General features: G+C 37.1%; 1 protein-coding gene and 1 long non-coding RNA gene across 4 annotated transcripts in view; both read left to right on the forward strand.

The window, feature by feature from the left end:
* LOC135108294 (uncharacterized) overlaps positions 1 to 2,210 on the forward strand; it is a 16,005-nt gene extending 13,795 nt beyond the window's left edge. Inside the window, exon 3 of the long non-coding RNA XR_010272200.1 lies at positions 1 to 2,210. This exon is cut by the window's left edge and continues 464 nt beyond it. This is a non-coding gene — a long non-coding RNA (uncharacterized LOC135108294).
* Positions 2,211 to 3,099: 889 nt separating this feature from the next.
* LOC135108296 (transmembrane anterior posterior transformation protein 1 homolog) lies at positions 3,100 to 23,980 on the forward strand. 3 transcript variants are annotated; one of them, XM_064019121.1, is made up of 13 exons: positions 3,100 to 3,265; positions 4,085 to 4,731; positions 5,310 to 5,364; positions 7,641 to 7,840; positions 9,393 to 9,503; positions 9,680 to 9,801; positions 10,615 to 10,745; positions 11,555 to 11,743; positions 11,924 to 12,146; positions 12,738 to 12,888; positions 13,599 to 13,768; positions 15,334 to 15,494; positions 17,362 to 23,980. In XM_064019121.1, the coding sequence occupies exons 4-13, from the start codon at positions 7,774 to 7,776 to the stop codon at positions 18,122 to 18,124; spliced, it is 2,088 nt and encodes a 695-aa protein (XP_063875191.1). In that variant the 5' UTR covers positions 3,100 to 3,265; positions 4,085 to 4,731; positions 5,310 to 5,364; positions 7,641 to 7,773; the 3' UTR covers positions 18,125 to 23,980. The 3 variants fall into 3 exon arrangements, with proteins under 3 accessions (XP_063875191.1, XP_063875192.1, XP_063875193.1); XM_064019122.1 differs by lacking the exon at positions 4,085 to 4,731; XM_064019123.1 differs by lacking the exon at positions 9,393 to 9,503 and having other exon boundaries at positions 3,102 to 3,265.
* Positions 23,981 to 24,919: the final 939 nt, after the last annotated feature.

Below are 24,919 nucleotides of genomic sequence, written 5' to 3' on the forward strand. Positions count from 1 at the left end.
AATTTTAGGAAATCGAAACTGAATTTCCTGTCAGTAGACCACCACCACTGTGATAAATCAATGTATGTGTGTGTGTGTGTGTGTGTGTGTAGTTACCTAGTTGCAGTATGCAGGATTTGAGCTGAGTTTGTGTGAGCGTTTGTGCGTGTGTGTACATTGTGTAGACATCATACTCTGCTAGTGGACAGGATAGGGAATTCAGTCTCATGAAAAGGAAAACATTGCTTAGAGTAAAATCACAGTGAAATGAGTTGCACCTTACATGATGGACAACACAGACGCTGGTTTTAACATTTTCTTGTGACACTATTTTTTTTTTTCCCATTGCTCAAAGTTCAGCTTGACAACTGTTTGTTTATGACATTGCCAGTGTAAAACTAAATTGGTATTAGGTACAGGATAACAAAGTATAAGGGGTATGCTTCTTTAACCTCGAAGAAATAGTGGTCAGAGAATGAGATGTTACACATTGTACAGTGCAGGTGGTGGCCAAGTGATCAGGATTCGGCGGCACGAGTTTTGAGTCCTGCCAGAAGTTTTTTTTTATTCATGCAAAAGAAAAATAAACGAAAATCAGAGCAAAGACTGCAGTGGACTTTGAAAATGGTTCAATTGAGAGTCCGGAACATTAGAATACGGTCAAGGATCGGTGTAAGACTGGATGGTTGTTTACTTAGACTATCCGAAGCAAAAAAAAAAAAAAATCGTAGTTGAGCACACACACACACACACACACACACAATGTCATTGTAAAGAAAATTTAATAAATTCCAAACTATGAATAATGTATCTTAATCTCCCACAATATTATTCGTCAAAAAAAAAAAAAAAAATCCTTACAAATGAACATATAAATGAATAAAAAGCTAATTCACTGAAGGGCAAGTTTTAAGAGTACGAGACTATAAAGAGTTTGATTGCGCGAAGTATTGTAACATGTAAACAGAGACCGAGGCACGTGTTGGCATCGTCTGTGTTAATTTTATCGTGGTGTCATGTTTCGTTACGTTGCCTTGCTGACTCTGCCATATTGCTGCAACTCTCATCTCTAAGAGCTGTGAGTCAAGTAATATTCCTTTATGTTGCATTTATTGTTGCATTTCTGCGCCGCATCTTGGTTCGTATTTTGAAGCGCTTTGTTTTCTCATGAGACCGTCCTCAGAGGCCTCAGATATGATTAGACAAGTTTTCATGGCTGTTTATCCCATTAACGATGCAAAATCCTTGTTAAATTGTCATTATAATCATGGAAACATCCTTGATAAACCCAATACCTTTAATTATAGCTGTCGGAACTAATCGAAATGAGAAGCCAAAATATTTGAGGATTCTTCGAGTCCCTTAAATACAATGTGCTTTCACTACCAATCACAGCGAAAAATACTTAGGTATAACTTTCAGTAGAGAAACTTCAAACCAATGTTCACTAACAAAAGCTTCGTCATTACTAAACATTTCATTGATCCAAATTACGGATTTCCTTATGATTTCACGAACAGAAGAGGGAAAGGATCGGGTGGCTCTGCAATAATTCGTAGTCGAAAGGATGCGAGTTCGGTCTCCGCACGCGGCAGTTGCTTCGGGCTGAGAAGTTGCGCCCTCTTCACCTTGGGTCAATGTTTTCCGCAGGGGTAGAAGACCTTACAAGTTGTATGGGTGAATATTTTTTTTTTTTTTTGTTGCCTTAAGTTCTCTATCCACATTGAATAAAACACAGACATTACAAGATTAGATGCCCATATATAAGCTCCACTTCCCTTTCCTCAATTTCTATATTCTGTGATTCTACGTTCAACTTCAGAATCTGTTGTTTGCAATGTTTAAGTCTTGTTTATTTGCTATTTTAAGAACTCTTTATACTAGAAAAAATAATGAATGATATCTCCCAGTTTCATATCAACATCTGTTTTGAGTCTTCGGTCAACGTGAAGTATCTGTTCTATAAATAAAAGTGGAGGTCTGATCCTACCATGCAGTCTCATTCACTGATAATGAAATATTCTCAGTTCTAGATAGGAAAATCCTGGTCATGTCCATAACACACGGTCTGTTTTGCTGTGGGGAAGAGCTGGCGGTTGTGAACTTGTAATCCACAAGATTAACTTACATTCATTTTCGTGTGAACACTAAACCAAGTAGAGTTACATGCTCTTTACTTTATATTCCAATAAGAAATAGTGAAATAAAAGAACTGTTATTGACAAGTTTCATACCCTACATTCATTACCCCTTTTTATCCATACATTCATTTTTTTTTTTTAACGGGGAGTTGTATGGTGGTATATCTTTTCTTTATTATTATTTTTTTCTTTTTTAGGATGGAGGGTATTATGAACAACACAAGGCTTTTATTTCCTAGGTATTTTTTTGTGTACTTCAGAAATACTGTACCTCCGAGCTGAAAGGCAAACAGGCCCATATGAGTCTGGTCACCTTAAACATCAGAGTGAAGCTTGTTGAGCCTTATAACTCCCGCAAGGTGGAAAGATATCAACAAAGATACCAACGTAACATTCATTGGCACTGGACGCCTTTAGTCTGGATGGGAAGAAGGGGTGTTGAAGGTACCTGCATGGTGATTGAATAAAGAAGTCTTGACCGCAGCAGTGAATGAGGTACGATGGTTCAAAACACCAAAACCGGAATTGAGAAGGGTTCTATACATTATTTGAGGCACATTTCTATACGGGTTTTTATTTTTGTCACTGTTTAGAATTTAGTGTGGCCGGACGTACTTGTGAGCGTAATGAACTAAGCAGTCCCTCCTTAATCCATGTAGAGAACGTGAGTGAGACTGCTGGACCATATTCTGAAACACTGCGCCGAATCTCCACTAGTTTCAAAAGGCTCTAACCAGTTGAAGTTGGACGAATTTTTATGGATGTTTTTAGGGTTCTAGTGAAAAATTAACATTATTTCTACATTATTAAAAGGAGTAACAATATTCAGAACCCTGGTAATCATCTCTGTGGCCTTGGAAAATAGTCATGGTGAGAGAACGAAGCATTTCTAAATATAGGCATATACCATCGAATCCTTCATCACATCAGTCCAAGGAAAGGAGTCTAGACGAATCTTGCTCCAAGGAGTCTCATATCAGTCCGAGAAACCGAGCGGATCATATAGCAGGTGGTGCGGCGGCCAGCTGCGTCTTTTCATTGCGTAGACCATTCACGAGATATAATCCTACTTTTATATAAGCTTTAATTATACATACTCGATCCTTACATGGACTACTGGTGTTATTAATGGCTCATTGGGCAAGGTAAGTGTATATCTTTTCATTAAAGAGAGAATCTGATAGAGGCATTCAAGTGGCATACAGGAGATGAAGTAAAGGTGTTCTAGAAAAGATCCCTAGGGTTAGCAGCCATGATAGGGTTAAAAGTAACGGATTCACGCTTGATAAAATTAATAGAAAAGAGTCAAAAGACTCCGTAATAAGATTCTTAGTATTAATATTCAGTCAATAGAAATCTTTAAAAAAATGTGTACGGTTGGTGAGCATAGGCACCTATGTTTTTTTTATCAAGGACCCCCATGTGTATGTTTCCTGGCTTCTTGAACTTCCCTGTTGTCCATACGTCCTCAAACGGTATTCTCTACAAAGATGCACCCAATTTCTACTTGTGTAGTATAAATGCCCACTGGTGTCAAGATGCGTATAGACGTCTTCACTGTGTTATCAGTCATTAGGAAGGAAAAACAAGAGTTCATAAAATGCAGCCTCATAAAAATTTATGCTTTTGTTGATACATGTGGATCCATGAAATTTTACGAAGGGAATAAAGGCTCCAGTATATAAAAGCCTGTACGAGGGAACAGTGGGTATGAAACTTTTCCTAGCTGTGGCATAAATCATCGATGTGAATGCAAGAAAATGTAAATCTGACTGAAACGGAAAGATAAGTTAGCGTAGTTATTGAGAAAATTGAGAAAAGTGGAAGAGATTAAGTGGTGCTGCTAGTACTGAAAGAAAGAAAAAAGACAGAAGATAACTAATGTGATGATAAAATGTATACTACGAGGTATAAGCAGTATGTTGGTTGATGATTCTGTTTGTCTTGTCTTCTCACTTTTGCAGAAGCATCTGATTAAAAAAGTAGTCTTGCACCCTCAAGAGCAAAGCCAAAGGATCCCTAGGAGGACGAAGGGTGGGTACAAGGAAAAGCAGAAGTGACCAGACAAGAAGACCCGTGACCAAAATGATGACTGAACTAAGGAGAAGACCCCAATATGCATTGCTGGTGGTAGTGTGATAAGGAGGACGGGAGACTACATCAGGACAAGGACGAAGGGCAGCATGCAGAAGTGTACGAGCGGAGCACGGATCCGGATCGTCAGGAAGAACAGTGTAGGGGGTCGAAACATCTGAGAATGGACTGCCCGTGATCTAAGGCGGTGGGAACTACCTGGAAAAAAAAAAAAAGTGGATGTGAAGAGGTAGTGAAGAAAGTGGTGGAAGCCATCAAAGCAGCAGAAGGGAAGAATGTGAGTGTGCCTGTGGTTAGTATGAACCGACGGCCGAGAGGAGAGGGGTCGGAGAGGGTTGATGATCACCAACTTGAAGATATAAGAAGGAATGAAACTGAAGAATGAGTGGCTATGGAAGAAAAAAAGTGAATGTTAGTTTCATCGACCTGGACAACAGACTGAGGGCGGGCATGGACTACTGCCCAGACAGAATCCAACGAATTAGATAAAATTGTGAAATATATGGAAAAGTTCTTGGTGGGTTTTCAAAGGTGTTTTACGGTTCTAGTGACAGATTAACATCATTTCTGCATTATCAACAGGAGAAACACACTTTTAAAAGGCTGCAATTGAAGTGACACGGTTTTTTAAGGGTGTTTTTACAGTTCTAGTGACAGATATACAACATTTCTACATTATTAATAGGAGAAACACCCTTGAAAACCCTGGTAATCATCTTTGTGGCTTTGAGAGAGAGAGAGAGAGAGAGAGAGAGAGAGAGAAGCATTTTAGTTGAGGCTATCATGCGCTCGTTCGTGTTTGCTACGGCGACACACGGTGCAGCAGTGAGTGAAATTTTCGTTCATAATTACGTAGTGGGTGTTGAATGGGGAAAGGGAAATGAGGATATTATTTGACATTGTTTGATAACATGTAAACTCGTAAACTCGTGTGTGTGTGTGTGTGTGTGTGTGTGTGTGTGTGTGTGTGGTTGAAGGAGCAGTGACGGCGCTGGAGAGGGAAGGCGGCTGGGTGGCTGGCTACACTGTTGTGGCCAGTACTGGTCAGTCTTGCTGAACATTCTCTATTAAGCAGTGTTTCTGAATTCCCGGCAGCTTCTCCCTGCACCGAGCACCACCAAGCAACATCAGAGTGGCACCAATACGTAAGGTGAGTCCAGCGGTGCCAGCCTCCACTCGGTCACCCTTAGTGCCTTCACAACAACACCCTTCTCCTCCCTGTAGTGTCTTGTACTCATTTATTTAGGTTTTATTATTCGTTTTTTAGGTATTTTTTGAGGTTGAATTATTTTTAGATTTTTGTTTACATCTGAGTCTGGAAACAGTTGGAGATTTAGGGAAATAGTGGAAGTCGGTCAATATGTAAACAAGCCGTCGGCTGTTTTCAGCCATTATTTGCTTCGTTTCTCACTTATTATAAGCCAAACATGTCATAAAATGGAGCCACATGTCTAGCTTTCATATCCGCTGGTCAGATAATTATATTCTTCATTGCCTGGTTTGTTATGAAGGAATAATTAAGGTAATATGGCGGCCGGCTCCCCCACTGAGGTCGCCGCCGAGGGCCGCCATGATGGATTGTTGCATGTTCCGGCTTGAGGGTTCCAATATTTTTTTTAGATTTTTCTGAATTATTTTATTTAGCTTGTATAGTAAGATTTTATGGTTTCTAAAAATATTTCGTTGCTTTTGAAGTGCTTTTCTTGCTTCAGTTAAGTAAATGTGCTGAATTTCCTGTTGTTTTTTTTATGTAAATAAAGGGCGGTTTATACGGTGATATTTACCCAACCCGATTCTTGGCTTTTTTTATTTGAGGATTTAGTGAAGATTTTATTGTTTTAAAAAATCGTTTATGATATTTGAAGTGTTTTGCGTTCCTGTTGAGTTAAGTATGTGGACTTTGAGTAGGCTTATGATCCCGTTAAAAGTGGTTATTTTGTCATTTTTTAACTTTTTATTTCTCTATATCAGCTTGTAACTAACTTTGCAATACTTGAAAAAAAATGTTCAGATTTTTTAAAGTGTTTTTTTACCGGTGTAAAGTGAAATGGGTGGAGTTTTCAGTGTTATTAATGATGTCAAAGATTCCAACACTTTTACATATTTCATATTAATATTTCTTTACAACTACTCAGGCTGGAGATGTTTTGATATTGTGAATATTAATTCAAGTAATTGTCAAGTCAGAATATATAAGGCATTCGAGCCTAGCTTCATTTTTTCTATGGGTCAATTTTAAAATGAAATACGTTACGTACGTAAGCTGGCGGCTGGCGGCAACTCGCCTGTGACGTCATCGGGGGTCCGGGGGGGACTCGCTGGGTTCCAGTGTCTCATCAATATTTACCGTAATTTCCAGTGTTTTTCAGGTGTTTCCTAACTCAGGCGTTTAGGTAGTAGTAGTAGAAGGAGAAAAATGAGAGAAATGGAGGAGGAGGAAAAATTAAGGAGAAATAGAGGTGGAGGCATAACAGGTAAATAGCAAGAAGACAATGTTTACCTTAGTTTCCCTTCCTGCTCTTCCTTTCTCTGTAATATTTCGTGTGTTTTGGGTGCTTTAAATGTTTTGGGTGCATTTAGGAATGTTGTGGGGTGTTTTGAGTGTGTTTTGGGGGTGTTTAGGTATGTTTAGGATGTATATTTGGTGTTATCTGTGTGTTTTGGGTGAATTTTGGGTGTTTTAAGTGTGGCTTAGGATGTTTTTAGGTGTACTTTACGTGTTTGTAGCCTTGTGCGGTGTGTTGAGTATATTACAGTGTGTTTTGGTGTGTTTTTGGTGTATTTGGGGGTATATTGAGGTGTTGTGAGTTGGTTTTAGGTGTGTTTGGGGGTATGTTGAGGTGGTGTGAGTTTGTCTTGGGTTTATTTTTTGGCGTTTTAAGTGTTTTGGGTGTGTGTGGAGTCTTTTAGGTGTATTTGAGTGTGTGTGTGTGGTGTGTATTGGGTGCGTTTTGGTGTGTGTGGTGTGTATTGGGTGCGTTTTGGTGTGTTTTGGGCGTATTCTGTGGTGTTGTGGGGTGTTTTTTGGTGTGTTTGAGTGAGTTTTGGGGTGTTTTGATTGTGCTTTGGATGTTATGCTTTAAGTGTGTTTGGGTGAGTTTTGTAGGTAGCTTGGGGTGTTGAGAATGTTTTGAATGTGTTTGGGTGAGTTTTATGGATATTCTAGGGTGTTGCGGGGTGTTCTGGGTGTGTTTTAGACGTTTTTTGGTTGTCTTGGGTGAGTTTTGTGGGTATATCAGGGTGGAGGAAGAGGTGCATGAGAATGACAGACAGGAATGGATTACAAGTTGTGTGGGCCATGAGAATGGCTGGGAGGAATCAAAATGAGAGTAAATGGGTGGTAACAAGAGGAGGTAGAGTGGGAGCTGAATGGGATGTGAGAAAATGAAAAAATGAGATAGAGAAGTGAAATGTCTTTCTCTAAAGGCCTTAGGAGTGATCTCGAACCACCTGTACCATCAAGATCAAGATCAACCAGCTGTGTTGTATTGTTTGGGAAGACTCGTCAGAATGGTAGCGGGTGGTGGGACTCTCGCTGCTTAAGGTGGACAAGAGTGCCATGGGCGACAAGGTTGATATAACAGCTCATCCTCCCATCGTAGAGGCAGAGCTGACCTCTCTTAAAGGTAATTAATGGCTAGAGCTTACACCAGATTGTAGGGCTATGGATGTCCTGTCAACACTTCCTTGAGGCAGCCTGGCGGCGCCCTCAGCAAGCACTTATATGTTGATAGTCGCCTGCCTAATTGAGAGTGGGTAAGTTCATTTAGGTATTTCAAATACTAGTTTAAGAAACAGCCATTCTGAGGGCATGACGTATGGAGAGGATCAGTAAGATATTTTAGCATTTTTTACGGATAATGGAGCCTTTAGTCAAAAGTGGCTCTATTTTTTTTATTGGATTTGTGTTGCCCGTGGCCAGTGTCCTTCCTACATTAAAAAAAAAACAAAAAATTGTTTTGGCATATGCAGTGTAAACGTCATCACTTAGTTTCTTCCTGTTGTTATTTTACATTATTTTATATGAATTACCAGTAAGTACAACCTGTTATACATTGTTACTTTGCAATTATAGAGTTGTTTTTGTAGTGTAGAAGCGATCATCACTTTGTTTACATGTGCGAAGATGCTTGGGATTTGATTTCAGGGCCAGTATTGCCATAGACTTACCACTAGCCGCTGCTCTAAAGCTGAACCTTGGCCTTATAAGATGCAGGCTCATTTTCTAAGACTTTGAAAAAAAGGTGCTTCTTATGAGCCATCAAATACGGTATGTGCTCAAAACAAAAAATATATATTTGTTGCCATTCAGAGTGGGAAATATTTGTGCTCAGGCTTGTTCATATTCAGAGGTTTTCTGTACGACTTACTTATGACACTAATTTTGATTGTATAGTGCAAAGTTTTAGGTTACCACTATTTATGATGATTTGTGGCAGTCTTGCTTAAACCTGCAGATAGCAGATAAGAACCTTAGTCTTGTCAGAGTCGTCATGTTGCTTTGACCATGCAAAAGTATTTTTCACCAAATGCCAATATGATTTAATGGAAACAAAGCTGCCAGTTAATAGTCAGTGGGTTTCATCATATTGAAGGTGTTGCATGTTTGTTTATTGCTAATGCAGTAGATCTGTATGGAGTTTAGGAATGTGTACTGTGTATTTAGTGGACCATCTTGGTGAGTTAGGTTGTATTGAGAATATTCTTCTGTGTAGATTGTTATGGATGTGTTATTGTGCTTAGATAGTGGCTGTGTCGGCGTGGAGGTATGAAGACATGGACTTATAAGGAATCTCTGCTCATTAGTCGTAAGTCTTGTCTCGTGACAAATTTAGCCATGGCATTTGTGATCATATTTTCTGACTATTTATTTATTTATTTATTTATTTATTTATTTATTTTATTTTATTTTTATTTTTTTGTAATCAATTCTGTAGTGTTTATTTCACTATGATTAGCTGCATGCATGTCATATACCATGGCCTCGATGCACAAGCCTTATTTCTCATTCCTGCTTTTGTCTGGCCAGCTTCTTAAAATTTGACCAAAGCAGGCAATTTTCTGATATACTATCAACATATTTGAAAAGGGAGCTTCCATGTTTACATCAGTCACCTGGTGGCAGCTTGCTAAGCTACGCAGTTGCCTCATGCCTCAATTTTATTGTTACTTCATCAGGACCTGATAATTTTGCTCTACCAGCTGCCATGTGCTTTTCCACTGAAGTACTTCATCTAGTCAGTGTCATCCCCTCTCTACCCATAGCTAAAACAGCACAGTCTGTCTATCGTAAGTCCACCAATGCACTGATTCCCAGCCTTGTCTTGGTTACTTGTCGGGTCATCTTTTTTATTGATTTAAGAAAAAATTCAATATACAGATAGGTAAAACACACTTAATGTGACAAACTTGGCCAGGGACCATTTTGGTCTTCTAATTGCAACACATCATTCACTTCTTTTCAGCATTGTCCTTCAGGGATTATCTTAAATCAGAGCTGCGTCGTGGATACCTCCTTGAAAATGATGAGGAGAGGTATACAGCACGACGGGAGAAGGTTTATACCTTCTTCAAAATTCCAAGGGAGGTTAGTAACTGGTGGATTTTGACTGCAATGGTTTCTCTTCCTCTCCTCTGCTTCATCATTGATTTTGTTTCCTCTCTTATGTGACAACCAAACTCTAGTAGAATTTAAATGGTCGTGGGCCTTAGTTCCATAAGATGTTTAAATGTTCATGACAAAACTAATTTACAAAATCTGGTTCCATCATGTTTTCTTTTATAGTAGAGGAAAGGAATTTGCATTTCATTGTACAGTACTGGTTTAAATCTAGTTCAGATCTTATTTCTTTGATCTATATCAAAAGGTAAAAAGGAAAACATCCTGCTCCTTTTCTTATTCCTTTAATCTTCCCAGAAAGTTTGTCATTAGGATGGTGAACATTGTCCTAAAAATATTTAAGGGTTAGTAAGATTTAAAAAAAAAGAGAAAATTATATTCACAAATCTTATCTCTTCATATTATAAAGATACAATTCAGATTGAGTTGGAAATTTTCTTTTGCATGTATTCTGCATAAAAACGTTATGTTCTCTACCGTAATTTCCCTGTGAATACTTGTCATATCTTGATTTGGAGCATCACAGAAATGCAGAGAAATTTATCTAAAGGCAGGGTAAATGGGCCATAAAAGGCACATTAATGGGACTTAAAGCCCCATGCAGACATGCAACAGAAACATGCAGTTCTGCCATGTTGCTGATCAGGGCAAAATGATGAGTACAGCCCAAGTGTATTTTGATCGGCATTCATCATCTTGTCACTACTTACACTGCTTAACTTTTACTAATCTGCTATAATGTACACAAGCTGATATTTGTTTTACATTTTGATGTTTCAGATTGAGAAGTTTGTTGCATATGGCTTCTTCCAGTGTGCAGATTCCTTCTTCTTTGTCTTCACTTTCCTGCCAGTCAGATTCACCTTGGCCATCTGGTCTCTGTTGACTCGTCCCTTCAGAAAAGTGTTTGGGTAAGTGGTTGCTCGACTGTTGTTTTTTTTAAATACAAATGCCACTGTGAAGTAAAATGAGAAGAAAGACATGGATGTGTCTGGCAAAGATGTTTAATGCCATCTTTGTTCACTGTTCAGTATTATTTCTAAGGCAAATCTAGGTAAGGATTAAAAATGTTTTGTATATTAATTTTTATTTATTTTATATACATTTATTTATTTTATTTTATTTTATTTTATTTTATTTTATTATTTTTACAACTGTGTACATCTGCCTTAGGCCATATCAGTCAAGAGTGCATGTTGTGGAAATCAGTTACCTGAAAGGGTGTGTGGAGTGAAAATGAGAGGTTAAGAGCAATGAAAATGTGTATGAGAAATGTGGTTTGAGTATCTGTGCAAGTAGTGTAAATTGTGGAGTGATGGAATGGATGAAAAGAACACTGTTTACTCCTGTAACCATGTTGATAGAATGAAGACTAAAGAGCTTGTAAAGAAAGTGTATGTAAGTAAAGTTAGTGGTATTAATAGGAGAGAAAGGCCATTTGGGTAAAGGTATACTTGTGTGAAGGTGGTGTTGGTAGAGGCAGACTGCTTGAACAAGCAAGAAGAGAATGTCTGGCTAGAAGTGGAAACTTTTCTACTACCACTACCGCTTTGAAGGATGCTTTCAGGAAGAGTAAGGCATCATAAATATATATGTACAACATGGTGAAGTCAGTCCCTGTATTTATATATCCATTCTCATTTCTAATTAGCATATATATATATATATATATTCTGTTAATCTGATAAGTATTTTAGTTTTAGATATATTTTCTTAACAGATTGTACTTCAGCAAAAACAGGAGGATATTGAAGCCAGCGGAAATTGTTGACTTGTTAAAAGGTGTAATGGTGCTGGTGTGTTGCTACTTGATGGGATACATAGACACATCTGTCTGCTATCACATTATCAAGACTCAATCTACCATAAAGCTGTACCTGTTCTTTAACATGCTGGAGATTGCTGATCGGTAAGTTTAGAAAAGCTCATTTTCATTAATTGCACCTCTCTCAATTTATCCAGCCTTAAAAAAAATATATAAAAAAAAATACAGGACTGAGTGGATGCCTTTGTGTAAATATGATTACATAATGATGGTAATGGCTGATGAATATGCAAGATAAACTGAATGCTTTCTGGGGTGTTTCAGGCTTATGTCAGCATTTGGCCAGGATACTTTGGATGCTCTGTTTTGGACAGCCACAGAACCTCGTGGCAGGAAGCGTGAACATTTTGGAGTACTGTTTCATCTTCTTGTTGCCATTGCCTATGTGGCTCTACATTCTACCATTGTGTTGCTGCAGGCTCTCACCCTTAATGTAGCCATTAACTCTGACAACAAAGGCCTTCTGACCATTGTCATCTCTAATAATGTAAGTGATAATGAGTGACAGTAGAGTGGTAATATCTTGAAGCATGAGAATTTGATTGTTACCAGTGTTCTTTATACATTTTGCAATCAATCTTACAGGAAGACTTGTACAATTTGCAGTCAGTCTTATTACAGTACAGGAAAACTTAAGTATCTTTGAATAGAGAAGGATTTATAAAATATCCTGTAGGAGGGGATGTAAAATTGTAAACCTATTAGGGAGGAAACAAAAATGCTTGTGCAGAACTATTGAAATTGACAATGTGACAACTAATTCTGTAGGATGACAGAAAATAAAAGTATGAAGGAGAGAAAATAGGTTCAAAAGAACAGATAAATAATAATGAAATAAGAGGTTCAGAGAATGGATCATCTGTTTGGTGACTGGTCTGTTTCCAGTACTAGATTGTATTTATTATCATATAAATATATTTTGTACCTGGTACATATTTTTTGGTTGTATTTATTACCATAATGTATTTTGTACCTGGTACATATTTCCATTACCATAGGAATGTTGTATTCTGTACCTGGTATATATTTCCATAATAGCATGTTATGCTGTAGATTATCATATGTTGCTTTTTTTCAGTTTGTGGAACTGAAAGGTGCAGTTTTCAAAAAATTTGACCGGAATAACCTACTGCAAATCTCCTGTAGTGATGTCCGTGAGAGGTTCCACAACTGTGTGCTGTTGCTGGTAGTGGTTATCCAGACTATGAAAGAATATGCCTGGAAGGAGGGTGAGTATAATCTTTCAGTATGTAATGATTAGATGGCTAGGTCTGATAATTAACTTTAAATTTATATGAAAAAATTAGAGGAAAGATTTTACACACACACACACACACACACACACACACACACACACACACACACACACACACACACACACACACACACACACACACACAGCACCACCACAACATAATAATCACTTGCAGCACCACATCAGTAGTGGGTCACAACACTCAGACCAATGCATTCAATTTATCTCTTGGATAATAAAGTGTATGATTATTATTATAATATAGACTGTTCATTTAAAATATGTACAGCAGGGTATGTGACAACGCACAGTCGTTATAACGTACAATGGCAGTAACTGAGTGAAATTAATAAATATTTAATTGGAATAATGAACCAAAACTGGCATAACAGCTTGCCACTAGTGCGAGCACTGGAATTATAATAAAAATTTAATCGGAATAAGAAACTAAAACTCACAAGACTAACTCACCAGCTTTGCGAGCCACTGCTCACCTATCCGCTGCCTGTCCCTTCCTCCCTTTTTTCCTTTCCTCTTCCTTCTTTCATCTTGTCTCCAACTTCCCTGCCTGTCACCCTGTCATATCATCTGAATGCTGTACATATTTAATAAATCCATTGCTGTATGGATATGAAAAATGCTCTTTGCACAACTGGCGTGATTGTAATGTGTTATTTTTTTCAGAGAGATTGTGGATCCTGCTGCCAGACTGTCTGTTGGTCTGTGGAACAGAAATTCTTGTGGACTGGCTTAAACATGCATTTATCACAAGGTTCAATGATATCCCAGCTGATGCGTACAAGGACTACACAGTTCTCCTTGCATCAGATCTCATCATGTGCAAACAGAAATATGTAAGTACAGTGGTACCTCATGATTCAAACTTAATTGATTCTAGGCTATTCAAATTGGGAAGCAGTTTATCCCATTCAAATTAATTAAAAAAAAAAACTAATCCATTCCTGGTCTTAAAATCCCTCTATTTTTTTTTTTTTTTTCATTTTTATGGGCTTATGTTGTACCCCAAACATAGAATTCAACGAATTACAATAAAAATACAATAAAAGAAAACATGAACTATATATTTTGGCATATAAGATGGCACTTGGATTATCCTAAAGACACAAAAAAGTGGGTCATCTTATATGTCAGAAAAAAAACAATGACCTTAAAATTTTATGGAAATACAATTGTAATTAAACAACAACCTCAAAATGATGAGTCATCAAAAGTTTCTGGTACCTTCAGTTTTGAAAACAATTGTTTACACAATTTTTATTTTTTTTTTTACTAAAATTCTCTCTCTCTCTCTCTCTCTCTCTCTCTCTCTCTCTCTCTCTCTCTCTCTCTCTCTCTCTCTCTCTCTCTCTCTCTCTCTCTCTCTGTGTGTGTGTGTGTGTATGTGTGTGTGTGTGTGTGTGTGTGTGAAAGTAAGAACAATCTTGAGAATTGCTAAATAGAATAAGATTGATAGAGAATGAAAATGGAATTATCCGAGTGAGAAAAAGTGAGAAAGGATGAAGCAAAAATGACAGAATGAATTAAGAGGAAGAGAGAGAGTGAGGTATCACTCCCTTGTACCCTATCTCTTACAGATAAGGGGGAGGGGAGGTTTGAGACCTGACAAAAGAGGGAGAGGAAAAAAAAATGGGAGGAAGGGACATATGGAGAGAGAGAGAGAGAGAGAGAGAGAGAGAGAGAGAGAGAGAGAGAGAGAGTCCTCCCAGTCTGAGGAGGGAGAGGAGGTGGTGGTGTTGGTATGAAGTGTGTGTAAAGCTTAGGGGGAAAGCAGCTTTTGCAGAACTCAACAGACCACTTGTTTTGTCTTCACCTCTCTCGTACTGACATAGCAATGAGTTATGTATCTTGTTGCTTCTTGCTCCTGCACATGCACATACCAGGACTTGCAGACTTAGAGGAATAGTACTGGCAGTTTGTCAGCTGCTATCTTATTGGAAAGGTTCAGTGCTCTTTCTATATGCTTATTATTTTTGCATTAATGCTAACCATTACTTGGCAAAGTACAGTGAATAAGGCAAATTGCCTATCTTGGGATGAAGGAGAAAATAATTTTCAGGTAATATTGTTGTTGTTTAAGTCAAACAACCTTTTTCATTTGATCCAAACCCTTAGGAGACCAACAAAATCTTTTTAATTTGCTCCAAACCCTTCTGATCATACTATCAGGTAAAATTAACTTTATCTTTATCTTTAAAACAGGTAAAATTAATTTTGTCTTTAAAACAATATCCTGTACATTACAAAATGACAAAGGTCCTCTCCATGTTAACAACTTTTAGTAAGTATTGTATATCATATATCTTTATTTTTTACTCAACATTTTTTCCTCTGCCCTTTTGGTTTATATAAATGTTAATATTAAAAAATCAGTCTTTAATAAATTATTAATCTCCATCAGGCATACTCGGACCACAGTGACCTGGTGGCAAGACGCATGGGCTTCATTCCCCTGCCACTTGGAGTTGTCATGTATCGCATTTTGAGTCAGTCCATTCGTCTTACAAGTCCTGCTTCTTATCTCGTCTTGGGAGTTGGCTTCCTCTGTCTTCTCTCCTTCAGGTGAGTGATTTTTTTTTTTTTTTTTTTTCTGTACCAGCACTGTGCCAGCTGTACCAGTACTGTGCCAGCACCATACACATGTTCATGCCTTCTTTTGCAGGTAGTGCCAGCAACATAGGAATATGTCTCAAAATTGAAATGTCCAGCATTAATTAAGATGCAATGATAATGCCAAGATATGGGCATAAATTCATTTTAAAAAGTACTGTTTAGTACAGACATGGGGTCAGCAGCATATATATATACTGTCTAATGAACTACATTAACTGTAGAAATTTGCAAGATAAGACACTATAGTCCACTGATAAGGGTCTTTAATAAATGCACATGTCCATCACTGTATTGTAACTTGCAGGTGATCATTGAATACTGAAAACTCTTAAGACAACTGGCTACAGCTTATCATTGGTTTCAAGGTCAGATCAGATCAAGGTCAAGATCATAATGCATAAAGAAATTGAAAAGGCCAGCACCAGGGAGGTGCTGTTACAAAGGCGAAATCTACTGACCTACAATTAGAACCAGATCAGCAGCCTTTCTTAGCATCATGTCCTCCTCTATAGGGAGGAAGGGGATGAAATGAAGACCTTGAGCCTGCAGGAGGGGATTTCTAGTGATTTCTAGTTGCCATCTAAAATCGCTAGTAAAACGGCTCATAACTCCATCCTCTATAAAATCTGCATACTCTTTCCCAGCTGCAAATGATGAGTGTTGATAATAGAGAAATGATGATCACATGATGACAATGCTCAGTATCTCAAGGCCACACAAAGCGGCAGAATTAAACTTTTGTCCCTGAATTTGCCTGCCACCTGTGCATTTTTGCTCTATAGTGTGTAAAGGTCCACTTTTTTCACTGAAGCAAAAGACAAAAAATGGTTGGGGTCACCACAACCAAGGCAGAAAAGAAAAGACCTGCATTATCTCCCTGAGGCAAAAGGAAGTTGAGATCAACAAAATTCCTGCCTGTGGTGGCCACAATATAGCCACTATCTTTCCCATCCTTGCTACCAGCAAATGTTTGAATGAAAATGAAGTTCCCTTGAAACCTCACCTTGGCAAGCATAGACATCACGTGATCACACTACTATTGGGAAGTCACCAGTGTTCACCATTTGGAGCTGCCCGAGAGCATGTAGGTTTTGTAGCAGTTGGAGTTGAGTTGGATTGCAACTTCATCACCAACAGGTAGTTGAAACCTGCAAAGGTTGACCTCCAATTATGCTGTACTGACTAGTTTTCAGCCATTTTGCTAATTATCACTGTTTTGAATAGACACTTGTTTAAACAAAATATGGTATTTAACTCTTTCATTCCTGTGATCATATATGAACGATTGCATCAGTGCGTCCGTAGCGACGGCAATCGTTCCCTTAATCAAGAATTTTCGCGCCTCAATTTTGAGCTCCAAGCGCGGTTTCTCAAATCAGATGGCGCGTGGAAGTGTCTAGCATCTGTTGCCACTAGCTCTGTATATTTAGTGGTAACTAAGCTATTCTCCCGTTCTGAGGGTGACACTTGGCAACCCCAGCGACCTGTTGTGTGGAAAGCGAAGGACACAGACAGCCTGATAATAGGGAAGGATCTCAGATCCTTCCCTATTATTATGTGTGTGTGTGTCTTCTCCAGGCTGTTTCTGGTTGACGGATCACACAGCGAGATCCTTGATAAGCCATAACTAACCTTTTCAGAGATCACATTGAGCTACAAAGTACATCATTGTATTCAGAATAACACAGAGAAAAAAATATATTAGTATTCAAACAGTCTTCTGACAATTTCTAGGTTTATGATTTTTACCCGTCATGGCTTATGGGAAAATAGTTTAATCACTGGAATGTAAGGGTTAATGCATAATTCATTTCAGGGTCTTGAATGGTATCATCATCTTGGGTAAAGCTTGTGATCTCATAGAATGTGCTGAGAGGCGCCGTGCAAGAAATGAATCTGTATCTGAGAGTACAGAGAAGAAATCCAGCAGTACTTGTGAAAAAACCTCATCGTCATCTGTCAGCTCTAAGAAAACTATCAAGGTTGAGGTGGCAACAAGTCCCATTAGAGGCTGGAGCATGCCACCACCAACCACCCTTTCCAATGAAAGAACCCAATCCAAAACACATTCTCTTGAGGTTTCTACTCCAGCTTCTGCCTCTGCATCTATAGTTTCCACTCCATCACCCTCAGACCCTCCTGTCAGAAGTGACTCCCTTGATTTCTTGGTAGAATCAAAGAAAGGGCTTATGGCCAATAGTATGGTCAATCTCTCTAGTGTGGGCATTAATGAAGGCCCCTTTACTAATGATGCTTCAAGGCAGTATCGACTGCAGCATTCTCTGGAAAGTATTGTCTCGGTAGACAATACAGATGTGGGTGAATCCACTGGTGAGCATCATCAATCTTCTTTATCCTCCCCATGTACATCACTGAAGTTGCTGAATCAAGATGAACAGGCAGAGCGCATCCAGACAGTGTCCTTAATCGCAAATGTTTCACCTGGAGGGGACAACATTGGGACAGAGTGTGGTGTATCGGAGAATGTATCAAGTGAGGCTCGAAAATTTAAGAGACATCCTTTTGTTTCCTGTGACTCCATAAGGTACAGAGGCTCTACAGATGGTGATATACTGTGATTTTTCCATACCTAATATATTCTTTGTAAGTACTGTAAATGTAAATGTAGAATAGTTTTTAAAAGACATTGCACAATAATATTGCAGGAACATAATAAGGAATATTAGACATTCTCTAATATTTACAGTTCCATGACAAGGTTAGCATGTGCAGTATTGTAAAATATGAAGAGTAATATATATGAAATTTATACCTATTGTCAGTGAACCTTGACAGCTTAAAATACCTGTCCTTGCATTACCTTTATGACAAAAAAAGAAAAAAAAAAACTGAGATAAGGGCAAGTTCATATCTCTCTACACAATAAAAAAAAAAAACAGATTGTATGTTCATATGTTCTTTACATAATATTCTGAATTAAATATGAAATAACTTACTTGTACTGGATGCAACTCTACATATGCAGAAAATGCAAAGCATATTAAAACAATATTAATTAATTTTATATATATATATATATATATATATATATATATATATATATATATATATATATATATATATATATATATATATATATATATATATATATATATATATATTTCCTGGTGAGTCATAAAAGGTGACTAAAAGAAACTGAGTCACATAAATGAGGCTCTAATAGTTTTTATAATACAAGAGTGTTCCAATTTAAAATTATTTTTGCATACAGAATGATTCACAAGTTTCTAAGCTGAAAATATTGTGTGTGTTTAGTGCTTTGGTTTAATCATGAGGCTTGAAAATTGACAGGAGGTGCCTTGTTTCTCAGCATTAGCTGAATGCCCATGACCCCCCCTCTTCTGTTGCCAGATATTCAAAACTTGGATGTCATTCTCCTATTAACTCACTCTTCTTTTAGTTTTCATTCATGTAAATGATCATTTTAAAAAAATCATGCCAACATGGCATCAAATACAGCCAATTTGAAATAAATCTATGACTAGAAATGCACAACTAGCAACATGTTATAGCAGGTTGCATTTCAGGGTCTAGGTGGGTGGATGGTAGGGAGCCAATGCAACAGTTGTGAGACACCTCTCATCAAAATCACAACTAATAAATGCACAACAACTGAGGCCCCTAGTGTTGAAAAGGGGAATCTAGCAAAATCATGTTTTCAGATATTGGCATTTGAAGTAAGTTATTCACATGTGGACCCCTTAGTGTTGTGAGGGTGATCCAATAAAATGCTGTTTCAAGATATTCGCATCTCAATATTTGTGAATTTAAGACAAGCTGGCAGCTAATTCTGTTAATAGTGTTGTTGATACATGTGCATCATGATCATCTTTTATTATAAACAAAAAATGCATTACCATTAAATTGCTATTTCCTTCATGTATTTACCAATACATGTGTATCATAAAAATATTTTAGTATAAACAAAAACAGGGATTACCAATAAATTGCTACTTCCTTCATGTATTTACCAATATGTGAGTATCGTGAAAATATTTTGGTATAAACAAACATGGATTACCAATAAGTTGCTACTTCCTTCATGTATTTACCAGTATGTTAGTATCATGAAAGTATTCTGATTTAAAAAAAAAAGGGATTACCAATAAATTGATACATGTGTATCATGAAAATATTTTGGTATAAACAAAAACAGGCATTACCAATGAACTGCTACTTCCTTTGTGTGTTTTAATAATATCCCTGATGCCTGTAAAGCAGAAGAAAATCATTACTCTTCAACATAACTATACACAAATATAGACCTTGTACTCATAAAAATTATGAAAAGCATTGAAGTTTAGGTGATAATTTGGCAAGTGGGTGGAGGTGATTAATAATAGTCAAGCATGTCGTCACTCGGATCAAACACTTCAGCAACAACAATTCTTTCTTGCCCAAATATCTGTTCTTCATAGAAGGGTTTGTTAGTTGCTGGGATGTACTCCTTTAATAGAGCAATGTCAGCAAGCTTCTCTGGAATGTGATTGGATGTAAGAATTTTGGCAGAAGTGGAACTGCAGCAAGGTCAAAGATGGATTGGTTGTATGAAGTTGTTCTCCCCTTCTGCAGTTTGACAAACACAGGGCTTACTTCACTGTATGCCATCTTAATACCATAATTCTCCTTATGCTGCAATGAGTACAATAACACTTTAGCATCTGAAAACCACAAACAGTATCATGCTTCAAGTTGAAAACATAGCACTTATATCAGTAAATAATTATATACATACTTACACTACTAGTAATTGTACTGCACTGTGCAGTGGATAGGTAAGGATGTTTTTTTATCTATGAATAAAAAGTACATAAAAATGAAAATCAGTTTCATGTGGTATGAGAGTATATTATGAGAAGGGAAAAAATTATGCTAGATACATATATGAAAGAGGACAGGGAGATGTAAGAAACCAATCAGCACACAATGGGAGCAGCAGTGATGAGCAAATAGTCAAAATCTCATTAATAGCTTGTAATCTACCAACAGATCTCTTGGGGTGTTTGCTGCAATTGCAGATTTCCCTCACACCAGTGCAAATTTATGTAAACTCTCTCTTGATATTTTTTGTTTATTTTGTATGAGTGTAAAAAAAAAATCAGGAAGAAAAGCACTTCTCCAAGGCACAGAGCAGTCTTCTTATTCATTAAATGGCTAAAATGTCTCTTTCACGTACCTTTCACCTCCTTCATTATATAAAGCTCAATTTAACAGATTGTGTGAGTCCACAAATGATGAAAATGAATGGACAAGAAGAAATTTAATACTGTCCACTACACACACACACACACACACACACACACACACACCACTAACCTGCAATCAACAATTTCCAGCAGCACATCCTTCACAGTCTGCTACATGATAATATGTGCCATTCCTTCCCAACAACAAGTGTTCTTTCTTGAGATGACCCCGAGAAACACATTTCAGATAAAGGAGGATCATGTACATAGATGCATGTTAATGTCAAAAATTTTTTTTTTGCCATCCACCACTTGAAGCAATTCCCTGCAAGTGAATAGCAAACCATTAGTGTGAAAGCATTAACAAAATGTCCTCATACATGTGAATGATAGAAACACATAAAAAGATTACAATATAAAACAATATAAAGTAAATCAAGTGAACAATACAGTATCCTGCAGTCCCTGTGGTTAAAAGTGAAGAGGAAATGTTTTACCCTTTTAAATATCCATGGTATCCTGACCTACAGTGATGTGTGTTGAAGTCATCGCTACAAAGTCTCCACTTTCAATACCAATAACACTACCATTGCCAATTTGTCATTATATATATATGTAATTACTTTAACCTTTATATAGAAAGCCCTGTACTTTAATCATGCTAAATTTCACACAATTTTATATAATGGAAATTTAGGCATAACCTGCATAAAATAAGTTAAGAGGAAAAATTAGTTCAGAGTCAGTAAACAAGGATATCCTCCTTATATTATACAGGGTGTAACACAAGTTTCTGCAGACATTGATAGAGGTGAAAGTACAAGTTATTTTAAGAAGAAAATGTTCTATGCTAACATGCATTTTGAGGTCTTGTTTAGCTGTGATATGAAATTCAAGTGTGGTTGGGTGATAACAACCAGTCTGGTATTCATGGTGGGACGTAATGACGTGGTATGTCCAATGGTGAAATTGTGTTATTCCATAATTTCTACAAATTTTGGAGCATTACAGTATCCCATCATGAGACGAGTGGTATTAACAGACAGTTGCTTTACCGATACACATTACACAATTATAGTATATCTTTAATTAGCACCAAATAAGAGGCAATGTGACACCATGCCTACCTGGGGAGGGAGAGGAAAAGAGTGAGGTTAGGAGTAAATCAGCTGATTGCTAGCCAGTCACTTGCAGTTTCACATCAAGGCAGTGACAGTGAATACATCAAGATTGTATGTACTGCATGATTTTGAAAGAAAAAAACTGCTGACAATACCATAGTTACAGTAATATGGAGCATGTGAGCATGGTGTTTCTCTAACATAAATATCTGTTCAACACGACGTTGTATTTGTTGCCCGGCCACATTTGAATTTCATATCATGACTAAATTATGCCTCAAAATGCATATAGAATATTTTCCACTTTGGATAACCTATACTCTAGCAATATCTGCAGAAACTTGTGTTACACCCTGTATATCATTCGAACATCTGGTCAAGATATATCTTCCTATAATATTTATTTATTTTGTGTTTGTCCATGCAATTGTTTGCAGCCCCACATCAGAGCAACCAAGTAAATTATTCTCAAGAGCAAAACTGGACTCACTGACTTGGACTTTCATTGAAAAATTAGTAATGTGAAAAAATCAACATCCTATGACAAAAATCAGATTTTCTATGAATTTAAAAAAATAAGCAAAAAGCAAAGAAACATACACAAGTTAAAAGGAAGCAGAGTAGTGCATGTGAGTCATGGATGCCATGATTGACTGAGGCGAGAGGAGTGGTGGCAGCTTGGTTTCTCAGTGGCCAGTGGGTTCCACCTCTAGTCACTGACAGGGGAGGTGGTTTGTGGTTTTCACACAGGATTTCCTCTAACTTTGAGCCTTCTGTATCCTACCAGATGATTTCCCTTGCCTTGTTTCTTTACTCTACAACAATTTTGAGCCTCTTTAGTGGCCATTTTCAGCACCAGCTTTAAATGTGGGGTTTTGCAGGTTACAGCCACGTAGCACAGCATGCCTCAATTCTCTTGCTTCATAATTTTTCCACAATACATAGTGGGATCCCTGACATGGTCTTCACTTTAAGCTGCATTTCTATCTGTATGAGCTTAAAAGATCATGATTCCCCCACATTCAAGAAAAAATAGCTACTTGTTTGTAGTGTATAGATACATAATTATGATACCTTTGATTATGATAGCCTGGGTGCCAGTGTCTTGGCATTGTGCTGGGAGGTTGTTGTTGTAGTAGGGCAGAGAGGTATCTCCTTGATGAGTCTTGGAAGCATGATGACTGGATCAACTGTTGCAATCATGGTATAGCAAGCAACCCATGTGTGGCTAGGCTATTATTGGAAAGGTACTGGAGAGGAGTTACAGGAAAGACACATCTGGGAATGGTGTGGAAATTTCATTCTGCTTACTGAAGATTGAACCAGTGATGGATGAGAGATAAAGTTTCAGCCCCTGCATGCTTTTCCTTCCAATGACACAAACACCACTGCTACACTAATGACTCTGCTAGACCAAGCAAATTATTAATTTTTTTGGTTTTGTGGCCTGCTTCCTTCAGACTAGTCATCAGAGCTATCTTGTATGTATGGTTTTGATTAGTACAGGCTATGCTAAACAAAACATAGCTGTATAAAAGTATATTTGAGCAGGTTTGTGCACAGTAGGCATAACCTTGGTGGATGCCATGACATCATGCAAATACTTTAATGAAACATTTTTCTCCCTCATATTAACCTAAAGAATGCAATGGATAATTTAAAATTAATCATTATGTCTCAGCAGTTTCAGCAAATTTATGGAGCATTATAAATGCAGTTAAAATTGCAAGATTTGCATTCTCCAAAGAATGTTCCATAAATACTTTCATTCAAGACTTACATTAAGATAAAATACATTATGACTGAAGTTGTTCTATTGAGATACGAGATATTTTGGCTGATGGTTATTAAACATTACCATCAACAGTAACAATATTACAACCATCATCACTAGCAACAACAACATTGTTCTATAACCACTACTACAACCATGGTGATCATTATTACAGTTGCTAACTCTAAGACAACCTCCTCATCACCACTAAATATGTACCCTTAAACACATATTACTGCAAATGACTCTCTCTCTCTCTCTCTCTCTCTCTCTCTCTCTCTCTCTCTCTCTCTCTCTCTCTCTCTCTCTCTCTCTCTCTCTCTCTCTCTCTCTCTCTCTCTCTCTTCCCACCTTCTATTTTTCCTACCTATAATCTACTTTCTGATTTTCTAATTAATGATGATTTATCATGTTCAACTCTTATTTATAAAGCAAAAACTCCAAAACATGGCAAAAATAAGATGCATGTTCAAGAACTGCAATTATTTATCTAAACAAACATATAAATAGAAATATATCATGACAGTTTTGATTAGGAGCATACATTACACATCTTTGAAGTTAGGCTTGTTGTATGGCCTGTCATTCTAGTGAGCTGGTAATCTTAATATATGAGTACATAACACTTGTGACAATTTTTAGTAATAATAATTCATGAATAAAAAAAATAGTAAACTATATTTAGCATTCTTGTTAACTTTATTTTATTTATTTATTTATTTATTTTATTTTTTTTTGATAACTTTTAAATACATGACCATCAATACCCCAGCATGATTTGATCTAACATATTTTCAGCTGGCTATATTCTCTATCTCTTAATTATGCCATGTGCATATGTGCATACAGCTGCATATGACACAACAATTATTGAACAGTGTTGCTGTTGTGCATACTACAGTGAGAAGAGGGCATCAAATCATCTGATATTTTATTAATTGCACATATCATCGTTTCCAGTGTCATAATGACAATTTACTATTGCTCTCTTGTCTGTGCAATATGTTAGGATAGAAATGGAGCAAAAAAACAAGAGTAATGATGGTCAACCTGTATTACTAATTATTGCACTTTCCTTATAATTTGGAGGTAACCTTACAATAATTTTATACATATATATATATTCTTTTTAAGCTTACCACCCTTATCAACTTCACACATATATTTTCTTTCTATAATTTTGGTAGGTAATATGTTTAATTGAGCTTTTCTTCTAAGACTTTAGAATTTATATGAAAATCCTTTTTCCTACATTGATGTTCCTTAGTTAAT

Source organism: Scylla paramamosain, chromosome 17 (assembly GCF_035594125.1).
Source record: "Scylla paramamosain isolate STU-SP2022 chromosome 17, ASM3559412v1, whole genome shotgun sequence".
Taxonomy (NCBI): Eukaryota; Metazoa; Arthropoda; class Malacostraca; order Decapoda; family Portunidae; genus Scylla; species Scylla paramamosain.